The following is a 14,516-nucleotide window of genomic DNA, read 5'->3' as shown; positions in this document are numbered from 1 at the left end:
GAGAGAGAGAGAGAGAGAGAGAGAGAGAGAGGAGTTATGCGAGAGAGAGTTATGAGAGAGAGAGTATGAGAGAGAGAGAGAGTTATTAGAGAGAGAGAGTTATGAGAGAGAGAGTTATGAGAGAGAGAGAGAGAGGAGATATGAGAGAGAGAGTTATGAGAGAGAGAGTTATGAGAGAGAGAGTTATGAGAGAGAGTTATGAGAGAGAGAGAGAGTTATGAGAGAGAGAGAGAGAGTTATGAGAGAGAGAGAGAGAGAGTTATGAGAGAGAGAGAGAGAGTTATGAGAGAGAGTTATGAGAGAGAGAGAGAAGATATGAGAGAGAGAGAGAGAGTTATGAGAGAGAGAGAGAGAGAGAGTTATGAGAGAGAGAGAGAGAGGAGATATGAGAGAGAGAGTTATGAGAGAGAGAGTTATGAGAGAGAGAGTTATGAGAGAGAGTTATGAGAGAGAGAGAGAGAGTTATGAGAGAGAGAGAGAGAGTTATGAGAGAGAGAGAGAGTTATGAGAGAGAGAGAGAGTTATGAGAGAGAGAGTTATGAGAGAGAGAGAGAAGTTATGAGAGAGAGAGAGAGTTATGAGAGAGAGAGAGAGAGTTATGAGAGAGAGAGATATGAGAGAGAGAGAGAGAGAGAGTTATGAGAGAGAGAGAGAGTTATGAGAGAGAGAGAGAGTTATGAGAGAGAGAGAGTTATGAGAGAGAGAGAGAGAGTTATGAGAGAGAGAGAGAGTTATGAGAGAGAGAGAGAGTTATGAGAGAGAGAGAGAGAGTTATGAGAGAGAGAGAGTTATGAGAGAGAGAGAGTTATGAGAGAGAGAGAGTATGAGAGAGAGAGAGATATGAGAGAGAGAGAGTTATGAGAGAGAGAGAGTTATGAGAGAGAGAGAGAGAGAGAGAGAGAGAGAGGAGATATGAGAGAGAGAGAGGAGATATGAGAGAGAGAGAGTTATGAGAGAGAGAGAGTTATGAGAGAGAGAGAGTTATGAGAGAGAGAGAGTTATGAGAGAGAGAGAGAGTTATGAGAGAGAGAGAGAGTTATGAGAGAGAGAGAGTTATGAAGAGAGAGAGAGATATGAGAGAGAGAGAGATATGAGAGAGAGAGAGAGTTATGAGAGAGAGAGAGATATGAGAGAGAGAGAGTTATGAGAGAGAGAGAGAGAGAGGAGAGTATGAGAGAGAGAGAGAGAGAGAGAGAGGAGATGAGAGAGAGAGGAGATATGAGAGAGAGAGAGAGAGTTATGAGAGAGAGAGAGTTATGAGAGAGAGAGAGTTATGAGAGAGAGAGAGTTATGAGAGAGAGAGAGTTATGAGAGAGAGAGTTATGAGAGAGAGAGAGAGTTATGAGAGAGAGAGAGTTATGAGAGAGAGAGAGTTATGAGAGAGAGAGAGATATGAGAGAGAGAGAGATATGAGAGAGAGAGAGATATGAGAGAGAGTATGAGAGAGAGTTATGAGAGAGAGAGAGAGTTATGAGAGAGAGAGTTATGAGAGAGAGAGAGTTATGAGAGAGAGAGAGAGTTATGAGAGAGAGAGAGATATGAGAGAGAGAGAGAGATATGAGAGAGAGTTATGAGAGAGAGTATGAGAGAGAGAGTTATGAGAGAGAGAGAGTTATGAGAAAGAGAGAGTTATGAGAGAGAGAGAGTTATGAGAGAGAGAGTTATGAGAGAGAGAGAGATATGAGAGAGAGAGAGATATGAGAGAGAGAGAGATATGAGAGAGAGTTATGAGAGAGAGAGAGAGAGTTATGAGAGAGAGAGTTATGAGAGAGAGAGAGAGTTATGAGAGAGAGAGAGATATGAGAGAGAGAGAGATATGAGAGAGAGTTATGAGAGAGAGAGAGTTATGAGAGAGAGAGATATGAGAGAGAGAGTTATGAGAGAGAGAGAGTTATGAGAGAGAGAGAGTTATGAGAGAGAGAGAGATATGAGAGAGAGAGAGATATGAGAGAGAGTTATGAGAGAGTTATGAGAGAGAGAGAGAGAGTTATGAGAGAGAGAGTTATGAGAGAGAGAGAGTTATGAGAGAGAGAGAGTATGAGAGAGAGAGAGATATGAGAGAGAGTTATGAGAGAGAGAGAGTTATGAGAGGAGAGAGTTATGAGAGAGGAGTTATGAGAGAGAGAGAGGTTATGAGAGAGAGAGATATGAGAGAGAGAGAGATATGAGAGAGAGTTATGAGAGAGAGAGAGTTATGAGAGAGAGAGAGAGTTATGAGAGAGAGAGAGAGTTATGAGAGAGAGAGAGTTATGAGAGAGAGAGAGTATGAGAGAGAGAGAGTTATGAGAGAGAGAGTTATGAGAGAGAGAGAGATATGAGAGAGAGAGAGAGTTATGAGAGAGAGAGAGTTATGAGAGAGAGAGAGTTATGAGAGAGAGAGAGATATGAGAGAGAGTTATGAGAGAGAGAGAGTTATGAGAGAGAGAGAGTTATGAGAGAGAGTTATGAGAGAGAGAGTTATGAGAGAGAGAGAGTTATGAGAGAGAGAGTATGAGAGAGAGTTATGAGAGAGAGAGAGTTATGAGAGAGAGAGAGATATGAGAGAGAGAGAGATATGAGAGAGAGAGAGTTATGAGAGAGAGAGTTATGAGAGAGAGTTATGAGAGAGAGTTATGAGAGAGAGAGAGTTATGAGAGAGAGAGAGTTATGAGAGAGAGAGAGTTATGAGAGAGAGAGAGATATGAGAGAGAGAGAGAGATGAGAGAGAGAGAGAGTTATGAGAGAGAGAGAGAGTTATGAGAGAGAGAGAGTTATGAGAGAGAGAGTTATGAGAGAGAGAGAGTGAGAGAGAGAGAGTTATGAGAGAGAGAGTTATGAGAGAGAGAGTTATGAGAGAGAGAGAGTTGAGAGAGAGAGATATGAGAGAGAGAGAGTTATGAGAGAGAGAGAGAGTTATGAGAGAGAGAGAGAGTTATGAGAGAGAGAGAGTTATGAGAGAGAGAGATATGAGAGAGAGAGAGATATGAGAGAGAGAGAGAGATGAGAGAGAGTTGAGAGAGTGAGGAGAGAGAGTTATGAGAGAGAGTTATGAGAGAGAGAGTTATGAGAGAGAGAGTTGAGAGAGAGAGTTATGAGAGAGAGAGTTATGAGAGTGAGAGAGAGAGAGAGAGATATGAGAGAGAGAGTTATGGAGAGAGAGAGAGAGAGTTATGAGAGAGAGAGTTATGAGAGAGAGAGTTATGAGAGAGAGAGTTATGAGAGAGAGAGTTATGAGAGAGAGAGTTAGAGAGAGAGAGAGAGTATGAGAGAGAGAGAGAGGAGAGTTGAGAGAGAGAGAGTTATGAGAGAGAGAGGAGAGTTATGAGAGAGAGTGAGAGTTTTGAGAGAGAGAGAGTATGGAGAGAGAGAGGAGTATGAGAGAGAGAGAGTTATGAGAGAGAGAGAGAGTGAGAGTGAGAGAGAGAGTTATGAGAGGATGAGAGAGAGAGTTATGAGAGAGAGAGAGTGAGAGAGTGTGTTATGAGAGAGAGTGTTGAGAGTGAGAGTTGAGAGAGAGAGTTATGAGAGAGAGAGAGTGTTATGAGAGAGAGAGAGTTATGAGAGAGAGAGAGAGTTTTGAGAGAGAGAGAGTTATGAGAGAGAGAGAGTTATGAGAGAGAGAGAGAGTTATGAGAGAGAGAGAGTTATGAGAGAGAGAGTTATGGAGAGAGAGAGAGAGTTATGAGAGAGAGAGGTATGAGAGAGAGAGAGAGAGAGAGAGAGAGAGAGTGTGAGTTGAGTGAGAGTGAGTGAGAGTTTTGAGTGAGAGAGTTGAGAGTAGGATGAGAGAGAGAGAGGTATGAGAGTAGAGGAGTGAGAGAGAGTGTGTGATGAGAGAGAGTGAGAGAGTGGAGTTGATGAGAGAGAGAGAGGAGAGTTTGTGAGTGTGAGTGTGATGAGAGAGTGAGTGTTATGTGAGTGAGAGTGTTTGAGAGTGAGAGAGGTTTGAGAGAGAGAGAGTTATGAGAGAGAGAGTTATGAGAGAGAGAGAGTTTTGAGAGAGAGAGTGATGTGAGAGAGAGAGAGAGTTATGAGAGAGAGAGAGTATGAGAGAGAGAGTTATGAGAGAGAGAGAGAGTTTGAGAGTGTGAGTGAGAGAGAGATAGTGATGTGAGAGAGAGTTATGAGTGAGAGAGAGAGAGTTATGAGAGAGAGTGAGAGAGTTATGAGAGAGAGTGAGAGTGAGAGAGAGAGAGTTATGAGAGAGAGAGAGGTTATGAGAGAGAGAGAGTATGAGAGATGAGAGAGAGAGAGATGAGAGAGAGAGAGTGTTGAGAGAGAGAGAGTTATGAGAGAGAGAGAGTTATGAGAGAGTGAGAGTTATGAGAGAGAGAGTTGTGAGAGAGTGTGAGTGTGATAGTGAGAGAGAGAGAGTTGTGTGAGAGTGTGTGAGAGAGAGAGTTTGAGAGAGAGAGTGAGAGTGAGTGAGTTGGAGAGTGAGAGTTATGAGAGAGAGTTATGAGAGAGAGAGAGTTGAGTGAGAGTGAGAGTTATGAGAGAGAGAGTGAGTTATGAGAGAGAGAGTGATGAGAGTGAGAGTGTGTGAGTGAGAGAGAGATGTGAGTGAGAGAGAGAGTTATGAGAGAGAGAGAGAGTTATGAGAGAGAGAGTTATGAGAGTGAGTGAGTGTTGTGAGAGTGAGTGAGAGTGAGAGTGAGTTATGAGAGAGAGAGTTTGATGAGAGAGGAGGTGAGAGAGAGAGTTATGAGAGAGAGAGAGAGTATGAGAGAGAGAGTTATGAGAGAGAGAGTGATGAGAGAGAGAGAGTTTGAGAGAGAGAGAGTTATGAGTGAGAGAGTTTGAGTGAGAGTGTTATGAGAGAGAGAGAGTTATGAGAGAGAGAGAGTTATGAGAGAGAGAGAGTAGAGAGAGTGAGAGATGAGAGAGAGAGTTATGAGAGAGAGAGAGAGTTATGAGAGAGTGAGTTATGAGAGAGAGAGAGTTTTGAGTGTGAGAGAGAGAGAGAGTTATGAGAGAGAGAGTTATGAGAGAGAGAGGTTATGAGAGAGAGTGATGAGAGAGAGAGAGTTATGAGAGAGAGAGAGTTGAGAGAGTTTGAGAGATGAGTGAGAGTTTATGAGAGAGAGAGAGTTATGAGAGAGAGAGTTATGAGAGAGGAGAGAGAGAGAGTTATGAGAGAGAGAGAGAGAGTTAGAGAGAGAGAGGAGTTATGAGAGAGAGAGTTATGAGAGAGAGAGTTATGAGAGAGAGAGTTATGAGAGAGAGAGAGATATGAGAGAGAGAGATGAGAGAGAGAGAGTATGAGAGAGAGGAGATGAGAGAGAGTTATGAGAGAGAGTTATGAGAGAGAGAGAGAGAGAGAGGAGATATGAGAGAGAGAGAGAGGAGATATGAGAGAGAGAGGAGATATGAGAGAGAGAGAGTTATGAGAGAGAGAGTATGAGAGAGAGAGTTATGAGAGAGAGAGTATGAGAGAGAGTTATGAGAGAGAGAGAGTTATGAGAGAGAGAGTTATGAGAGAGAGAGAGAGAGTTATGAGAGAGAGAGAGTATGAGAGAGAGAGATATGAGAGAGAGTTGAGAGAGAGAGGAGAGAGAGATATGAGAGTTATGAGAGAGAGAGAGGAGATATGAGAGAGAGAGTTATGCGAGAGAGAGTTATGAGAGAGAGAGTTATGAGAGAGAGAGAGAGATATTAGAGAGAGAGAGTTATGAGAGAGAGAGAGTTATGAGAGAGAGAGAGATATGAGAGAGAGAGAGATTGAGAGAGAGTTATGAGAGAGAGAGAGAGAGTTATGAGAGAGAGTTATGAGAGAGAGTTATGAGAGAGAGAGTTATGAGAGAGAGAGAGAGTTATTAGAGAGAGAGAGTTATGAGAGAGAGAGTTATGAGAGAGAGAGAGAGAGAGAGAGGAGATATGAGAGAGAGTTATGAGAGAGAGAGAGAGAGAGAGTTATGCGAGAGAGAGAGAGTTATTAGAGAGAGAGAGTTATGAGAGAGAGAGTTATGAGAGAGAGAGAGAGAGAGAGAGAGAGAGAGGAGATATGAGAGAGAGTTATGAGAGAGAGAGTTATGAGAGAGAGAGAGTTATTAGAGAGAGAGTTATGAGAGAGAGAGTTATGAGAGAGAGAGAGAGAGAGAGAGAGGAGATATGAGAGAGAGAGAGTTATGAGAGAGAGAGTTATGAGAGAGAGAGTTATGAGAGAGAGAGTTATGAGAGAGAGAGTTATGAGAGAGAGAGTTATGAGAGAGAGAGAGAGAGTTATGAGAGAGAGAGAGAGAGAGTTATGAGAGAGAGAGAGAGAGAGAGTTATGAGAGAGAGAGAGTTATGAGAGAGAGAGAGAGAGTTATGAGAGAGAGAGTTATGAGAGAGAGAGAGAGTTATGAGAGAGAGAGAGAGAGAGTATGAGAGAGAGAGAGTTATGAGAGAGAGAGAGTTATGAGAGAGAGAGCGAGTTATGAGAGAGAGAGAGTTATGAGAGAGAGAGTTATGAGAGAGAGAGAGATATGAGAGAGAGAGCGATATGAGAGAGAGAGAGTTATGAGAGAGAGAGAGTTATGAGAGAGAGAGAGTTATGAGAGAGAGAGTTATGAGAGAGAGAGGAGATATGAGAGAGAGAGAGTTATGAGAGAGAGAGTTATGAGAGAGAGAGAGTTATGAGAGAGAGAGAGTTATGAGAGAGAGAGAGTTATGAGAGAGAGAGAGAGATATGAGAGAGAGAGAGAGAGAGAGAGAGAGAGATATGAGAGTTATGAGAGAGAGAGAGAGAGAGTGAGGAGATATGAGAGAGAGAGAGTTATGAGAGAGAGAGATATGAGAGAGAGAGAGAGAGAGAGAGAGAGAGAGAGATATGAGAGTTATGAGAGTTATGAGAGAGAGAGTGATATGAGAGAGAGAGAGTTATGCGAGAGAGTTATGAGAGAGTTATGAGAGAGAGAGTTAATTGAGAGAGAGAGTTATTAGAGAGAGAGAGTTATGAGAGAGAGAGTTATGAGAGAGAGAGAGAGAGTTATGAGAGAGAGAGAGAGAGTTATGAGAGAGAGGAGAGTTATGAGAGAGAGAGAGAGTTATGAGAGAGAGAGAGTTATGAGAGAGAGAGAGTTATGAGAGAGAGAGAGTTATGAGAGAGAGAGAGAGTTATGAGAGAGAGAGTTATGAGAGAGAGAGTTATGAGAGAGAGAGAGAGAGTTATGAGAGAGAGAGAGTTATGAGAGAGAGAGAGTTATGAGAGAGAGAGAGTTATGAGAGAGAGAGAGTTATGAGAGAGAGAGATATGAGAGAGAGAGAGTTATGAGAGAGAGAGAGTTTTGAGAGAGAGAGAGTTATGAGAGAGGAGAGAGTTTCAGAGAGAGAGAGAGAGAGGAGAATGAGAGAGAGAGAGAGAGTTATATGAGCGAGAGAGAGTTATGAGAGAGAGAGAGTTATGAGAGAGAGAGAGTTATGAGAGAGAGAGAGAGAGTTATGAGAGAGAGAGAGTTATGAGAGAGAGAGAGTTATGAGAGAGAGAGAGAGTTATGAGAGAGAGAGTTATGAGAGAGAGAGAGTGAGAGAGAGAGAGTTATGAGAGAGAGAGAGGTATGAGAGAGAGAGAGTTATGAGAGAGAGAGAGTTATGAGAGAGAGAGAGTTATGAGAGAGAGAGAGAGAGTTATGAGAGAGAGAGAGTTATGAGCGAGAGAGAGAGAGTTATGAGAGAGAGAGTTATGAGCGAGAGAGAGTTATGAGAGAGAGAGAGTTATGAGAGAGAGAGTTATGAGAGAGAGAGAGTTATGAGAGAGAGAGAGTTATGAGAGAGAGAGAGTATGAGAGAGAGAGAGTTATGAGAGAGAGAGAGTTATGAGAGAGAGAGAGAGAGTTATGAGAGAGAGAGAGTTATGAGAGAGAGAGAGAGAGTTATGAGAGAGAGAGAGTTATGAGCGAGAGAGAGTTATGAGAGAGAGAGAGTTATGAGAGAGAGAGAGGTTATGAGAGAGAGAGAGAGAGTTATGAGAGAGAGAGAGTTATGAGAGAGAGAGAGAGAGTTATGAGAGAGAGAGAGAGATATGAGAGAGAGAGAGATATGAGAGAGAGAGATATGAGAAGAGAGAGTTATGAGAGAGAGAGAGAGAGGAGATATGAGAGAGAGAGAGAGAGAGAGAGAGGATGAGAGAGAGGAGAGAGAGAGGGAGATATGAGAGAGAGAGAGAGTTATGAGAGAGAGAGAGTTATGAGAGAGAGAGAGAGTTATGAGAGAGAGAGAGTTATGAGAGAGAGAGAGAGGAGATATGAGAGAGAGAGAGACAGGAGATATGAGAGAGAGAGAGTTATGAGAGAGAGAGAGTTATGAGAGAGAGAGAGTTATGAGAGAGAGAGAGTTATGAGAGAGAGAGAGAGTTATGAGAGAGAGAGAGAGTTATGAGAGAGAGAGAGATATGAGAGAGAGAGTTATGAGAGAGAGAGAGAGTTATGAGAGAGAGAGAGTTATGAGAGAGAGAGAGTTATGAGAGAGAGAGAGATATGAGAGAGAGAGAGAGATATGAGAGAGAGTATTGAGAGAGATATGAGAGAGAGAGAGTTATGAGAGAGAGTTATGAGAGAGAGAGTTATGAGAGAGAGAGTTATGAGAGAGAGAGAGAGTTATGAGAGAGAGAGTTTATGAGAGAGAGAGAGAGTTATGAGAGAGAGAGAGTTATGAGAGAGAGAGAGTTATGAGAGAGAGAGAGATATGAGAGAGAGAGAGAGAGATATGAGAGAGAGTATTGAGAGAGATATGAGAGAGAGAGAGTTATGAGAGAGAGAGTTATGAGAGAGAGAGTTATGAGAGAGAGAGTTATGAGAGAGAGAGTTATGAGAGAGAGAGAGTTATGAGAGAGAGAGAGTTATGAGAGAGAGAGAGAGGAGATATGAGAGAGAGAGATATGAGAGAGAGAGAGAGATAGAAGATATGAGAGAGAGAGTTATGAGAGAGAGGAGAGATTGAGAGTTATGAGAGAGAGAGGAGATATGAGAGAGAGAGAGTATGCGAGAGAGAGTTATGAGAGAGAGTTATGAGAGAGAGAGTTATGAGAGAGAGAGAGGAGATATGAGAGAGAGAGAGTTATGAGAGAGAGAGAGAGAGATGTTGTGAGAGAGAGAGAGAGTTATGAGAGAGAGAGATTTGAGAGAGAGAGAGTTATGAGAGAGAGATATGAGATGAGAGAGAGAGAGTTATGAGAGAGAGAGAGTTATGAGAGAGAGAGAGAGTTATGAGTGAGAGAGAGAGGTTGAGAGAGTGAGAGAGTTATGAGAGAGAGAGAGAGTTATGAGAGAGAGAGAGTTATGAGAGAGAGAGAGTTATGAGAGAGAGAGAGTTATGAGAGAGAGAGAGTTATGAGAGAGAGAGAGAGTTATGAGAGAGAGAGAGAGTTATGAGAGAGGAGAGAGTTATGAGAGAGAGAGAGTTATGAGAGAGAGAGAGTTATGAGAGAGAGAGAGTTATGAGAGAGAGAGAGTTATGAGAGAGAGAGTTATGAGAGAGAGAGTTATGAGAGAGAGAGAGTTATGAGAGAGAGAGAGAGTTAATGAGAGAGATGAGAGAGAGTTATGAGAGAGAGAGAGTTATGAGAGAGAGAGAGTATGAGAGAGAGAGTTATGAGAGAGAGAGTTATGAGAGAGAGAGAGAGTTATGAGAGAGAGAGAGAGTTATGAGAGAGAGAGAGAGTTATGAGAGAGGAGAGTTATGAGAGAGAGAGTAGAGAGAGAGAGTTATGAGAGAGAGAGAGTTATGAGAGAGAGAGAGTTAATGAGAGAGAGAGAGTTATGAGAGAGAGAGGAGTTATGAGAGAGAGAGGAGTTATGAGAGAGAGAGAGTTATGAGAGAGAGAGAGTTATGAGAGAGAGAGAGTTATGAGAGAGAGAGAGTTATGAGAGAGAGAGAGTTATGAGAGAGAGAGAGTTATGAGAGAGAGAGTTATGAAGAGAGAGAGTTATGAGAGAGAGAGAGTTATGAGAGAGAGAGAGAGTTATGAGAGAGAGAGAGAGTTATGAGAGAGAGAGAGAGTTATGAGAGAGAGAGAGAGTTATGAGAGAGAGAGAGGTTATGAGAGAGAGAGAGAGTTATGAGAGAAGAGAGAGTTATGAGAGAGAGAGAGTTATGAGAGAGAGAGTTATGAGAGAGAGAGAGATATGAGAGAGAGAGAGTTATGAGAGAGTAGAGAGAGAACCTGTCTCAGACTCTCCTCCTGAAGCTCCAGTGAAGGTCCAGTCCAGTTGTTCTGAGCAAACATCTGAAGAGAAGAGACGGCCACGAGCAGGAGAACCAGCTCTCTGAAACAGGAGGAGAAAAGAAACTGAAGCTGGACTAAAGCAGGACTAAAGCAGGACTAAAGCTGGACTAAAGCTGGACTAAAGCTGGACTAAAGCAGGTCTAAAGCAGGACTAAAGCTGGACTAAAGCTGGACTAAAGCAGGACTAAAGCAGGACTAAAGCAGGACTAAAGCTGGACTAAAGCTGGACTAAAGCAGGTCTAAAGCAGGACTAAAGCTGGACTAAAGCTGGACTAAAGCAGGACTAAAGCAGGACTAAAGCTGGACTAAAGCTGGACTAAAGCAGGACTAAAGCAGGTCTAAAGCAGGACTAAACCAGGACTAAACAGGACTAAAGCTGGACTAAAGCTGGACTAAAGCAGGACTAAAGCAGGACTAAACCAGGACTGAAGCAGGACTAAAGCAGGTCTAAAGCAGGACTAAACCAGGACTAAACCAGGACTAAAGCAGGACTAAAGCAGGTCTAAAGCAGGACTAAAGCAGGACTAAAGCAGGACTAAAGCAGGACTAAAGCAGGTCTAAAGCAGGACTAAAGCGGGACTAAAGCGGGACTAAAGCGGGACTAAAGCGGGTCTAAAGCAGGACTAAAGCAGGACTAAAGCAGGTCTAAAGCAGGACTAAAGCAGGTCTAAAGCAGGTCTAAAGCAGGACTAAAGCAGGACTAAAGCAGGACTAAAGCAGGACTAAAGCAGGACTAAAGCAGGTCTAAAGCAGGACTAAAGCAGGACTAAAGCAGGTCTAAAGCAGGTCTAAAGCAGGACTAAAGCAGGTCTAAAGCAGGACTAAAGCAGGACTAAAGCAGGTCTAAAGCAGGACTAAAGCAGGACTAAGCAGGACTAAAGCAGGTCTAAAGCAGGACTAAAGCGGGGACTAAAGCGGGACTAAAGCAGGACTAAAGCAGGACTAAAGCAGGACTAAAGCGGGACTAAAGCGGGTCTAAAGCAGGACTAAAGCAGGACTAAAGCGGGACTAAAGCAGGACTAAAGCAGGACTAAAGCAGGACTAAAGCAGGACTAAAGCAGGACTAAAGCAGGACTAAAGCGGGACTAAAGCAGGACTAAAGCAGGACTAAAGCAGGTCTAAAGCAGGACTAAAGCAGGTCTAAAGCGGGTCTAAAGCGGGTCTAAAGCGGAACTAAAGCGGGACTAAAGCGGGTCTAAAGCAGGACTACATAAGCGGGTGAAACTGGGCTCATCTTTGATCTTTTCTCTACACAATAAACTCTAATTAATCTCTAACAGAACGAGGAGCAGCTTCTGAATTATTAATGTTTCATAAAGAATGTTCTGCTCCTTGGGGGGAAAAGCCAGCTGAAAACAGCGAGTGGCACAGTGTGAGCTCAGAGTGGTTTCTCTGTGTCCTCTCAGTGAGCAGGTTGTGGGTTCGACTCCCGGTGTTACCTGTGTTCGTGCTCGTCCTCTGGGGCTGAGCTCAGGTAACGCTTCATCCTCTTCTCCAGGTGAGTCTCCAGGTCTGTGCCCTCTCCAACATGGCTGCCGCCTGTCCCCTCTCCAACATGGCCGCTGTCTCCACACAGCAGACCCTGGACCAGTGGACTCTGGAGGACGCCTCGGAAGTCTCCTCCGAAAAACAGCTCCAGCAGAGGACCCACATCTGCAGGACAAGAGCTTTAACCCAACCACAGAAGCAGGTCTGGACCCGGGCGGAGCTGGGACTAAAACAGGGCGGAGCTGGGACTAAAACAGGGCGGAGCCGGGACTAAAACAGGGCGGAGCCGGGACTAAAACAGGGCGGAGCCGGGTCTAAAACAGGGCGGAGCCGGGTCTAAAACAGGGCGGAGCCGGGACTATAACAGGGCGGAGCCGGGACTAAAACAGGGCGGAGCCGGGACTAAAACAGGGCGGAGCCGGGTCTAAAACAGGGCGGAGCCGGGACTATAACAGGGCGGAGCCGGGTCTAAAACAGGGCGGAGCCGGGACTATAACAGGGCGGAGCCGGGTCTAAAACAGGGCGGAGCCGGGACTATAACAGGGCGGAGCCGGGACTAAAACAGGGCGGAGCCGGGACTAAAACAAGGCGGTTTACAACGGTAATGTTCAATTTTCCTACACTAAACGTGCACAAGAGGAGAGAGTTTGGAGCGAGCGCTTCGGGCCTGATTGCGTGCACTTTAGCAGCTGTGCTTTGTGCATCTTACAAAACACGTCCCTCCGAAGGGGCCGGACAGCAGGATGACCTCTCAGGGTCAAAGGTCACGTACCTTGGCTTTATGTTGGACCAGAGATAAACTTGTTTTGATGACGTCATGAGCTTTAGTCCTGGACATGTAGATCACCGAGTGTCACATGTGACCGGTGTGCCTGAGGCTGGCTGGTCCCGGATCATCGTTTTAAACACGTGACTCTCTTGATGAAGGTAAAATAAAGAGTGACGTGTGTAAGAGAAAGTGTGACGTCAGCAGACACTGAGCGGTGGGCGGGACTTCTGTTCTTTTAACCTCATAATCACGAACCTCATTATCATGATTATATTTAGCCCGAACTGTACAAAACTAAAGTATTTGTCTGTAAAAACCAAGAGCCTCGTCTTCTGTCGCAGTCTGAGGAGTTTGAACAGATTTTATCTTTAAATCAACACTTTTCAGCCCGGAGTTTGGCGTCACATCCGAAGTGACAACTTTAGGATTAATACTCGTCAAATCAAAATTCCAAATATATTTGTCACAAGAACTTTGCAGCATAAACCTTAACGCGTCCTCTGAAGTCTCACCTCCGAGGCTGAGCAGCTGCTTCCACTGCGCGGCCTCACTTTGGGTCAAGAAGCCCCGGAGCACCGCGAGCTCCAAGCCCAGCATCGCGCCTCCTGTCCGGCCGCACGGAGCCACGTCAGGCCCGGGGTCTGGAGCCACGTCAGGCCCGGGGTCTGGAGCCACGTCAGGCCCGGGGTCTGGAGCCACGTCAGGCCCGGGGTCTGGAGCCGGAGCTGGAGCCGGGAAACAGTGCTAATGTCCGGGTAGAGCTCGCGTCTGGAGCCGGGTGGGGTCTGGAGCCGGAGCTGGAGCCGGGAAACAGTGCTAATGTCCGGGTAGAGCTCGCGTCTGGAGCCGGGTGTTTATGCTTTGACCACGTGCAGAGCTGCCATGCGCACTGCCGCGGTGCACTCTGGGAGCCCAGGCTTTTCACAGTAAAAGCACGAGGTGTTTTCATGGACATAAATCATGATTCTTTTATGATTTGTAGAAATGGCCGATCACATTTGCTAAAACGTCACATATTCAATCATAAAAACACTTCACGTTAAACAGTGAGTTTCACAGGACGGGAGGGCATCCGACAGAACCCTTTGAACTGATGAACACATAAAACACCTTTTGGCATTTCCCTTGTGCCCTGGGGCAGGACGTGGCCCGGGAGTCGAACCCAGCACCTGCTCGTGAGGATGATGAGCGGTGACAGCAGAGACATTGTACAAGATATTCTCTCATAAAACACAGTCACTGTGACTGTTGTGTTTAAAGGGAAAATACTGTATATTGTGTATTTAATGAGCCTTTACCTCGTTACAGACGGTTCGTTGTGTCAAAGTTGTGTTTCAGTCACTCCTGGATTGTCCTGTATCTGAAGTGTTTTCACCTACCCCCTAGCCCCGCCCACATGCTGATTAGACACACGCAGCTTCATTAAAATGTCAGTCATTCTTAAGTGTTGAATATTTAAATAGAAATGTGCAGCTCCTTACGGCGAAATGTGAAGAGGCGGGGCTTATTGCGAAGGGGCGGGGCTTACCACAAAGGGGCGGTACTTACCACAAAGGGGCGGGGCTTAACCGTTGCCGTTTTGTTGTACAATGAATAAAATGTAAAATTATGTTACAGTTCATTTGCTCCTGAAAAGATTTTCTAAATGAACGACGACTGAATCCGGTTTAGACCCGGTTTAGACCCGGTTTAGACCTGGTTTAGACCCGGTTTAGACCCGGTTTAGACCCGGTTTAGACGTGGTTTAGACCCGGTTTAGTCCCGGTTTAGTCCCGGTTTAGACCCGGTTTAGACCCGGTTTAGACCCGGTTTAGTCCCGGTTTAGTCCCGGTTTAGTCCTGGTTTAAATCCTCCATTTTGCCACTTTGTAGCTTTTCTTTGACTTGGTTGAACTTTACCTTGAGTTAAAACCATTTTATTTCTCGTGTCAAACTTTAGACCCAAAAAAACGCCACGTTCTTAATCCTAAACTTTTTTTAATTTAAATATTTGTCCCAAAATTAAGAAAAAACAAAGAAAACAAAGGTGGTTCCTGGTGACGGCCGCTCCCTTTAGACTCTGACTTATGTTACACG

General features: G+C 44.6%; 1 protein-coding gene across 1 annotated transcript in view; it reads right to left on the bottom strand.

Annotated features, from left to right (window-relative positions):
- The window catches only part of eno4 (enolase 4), a 20,167-nt gene extending 6,834 nt beyond the window's left edge, over positions 1 to 13,333 (bottom strand). The window contains exons 1-3 of the mRNA XM_072436348.1: positions 12,954 to 13,333; positions 11,624 to 11,837; positions 10,122 to 10,224 (exon numbers count right to left, since the gene is read on the bottom strand). Of these exons, the coding sequence (XP_072292449.1) occupies positions 10,122 to 10,224; positions 11,624 to 11,837; positions 12,954 to 13,038 (402 nt within the window). The 5' untranslated portion in view covers positions 13,039 to 13,333. The remainder of the gene's footprint in view (positions 1 to 10,121; positions 10,225 to 11,623; positions 11,838 to 12,953) is intronic.
- Positions 13,334 to 14,516: the final 1,183 nt, after the last annotated feature.

Source organism: Eucyclogobius newberryi, unplaced genomic scaffold, assembly GCF_026437365.1.
Source record: "Eucyclogobius newberryi isolate DKJ021-1_F unplaced genomic scaffold, fEucNew1.0.hap1 SCAF_8, whole genome shotgun sequence".
Taxonomy (NCBI): domain Eukaryota; kingdom Metazoa; phylum Chordata; class Actinopteri; order Gobiiformes; family Gobiidae; genus Eucyclogobius; species Eucyclogobius newberryi.
The sequence above is the reverse complement of the archived record's forward strand: the minus strand, read 5'-3'. Positions and strand labels throughout refer to the sequence as shown.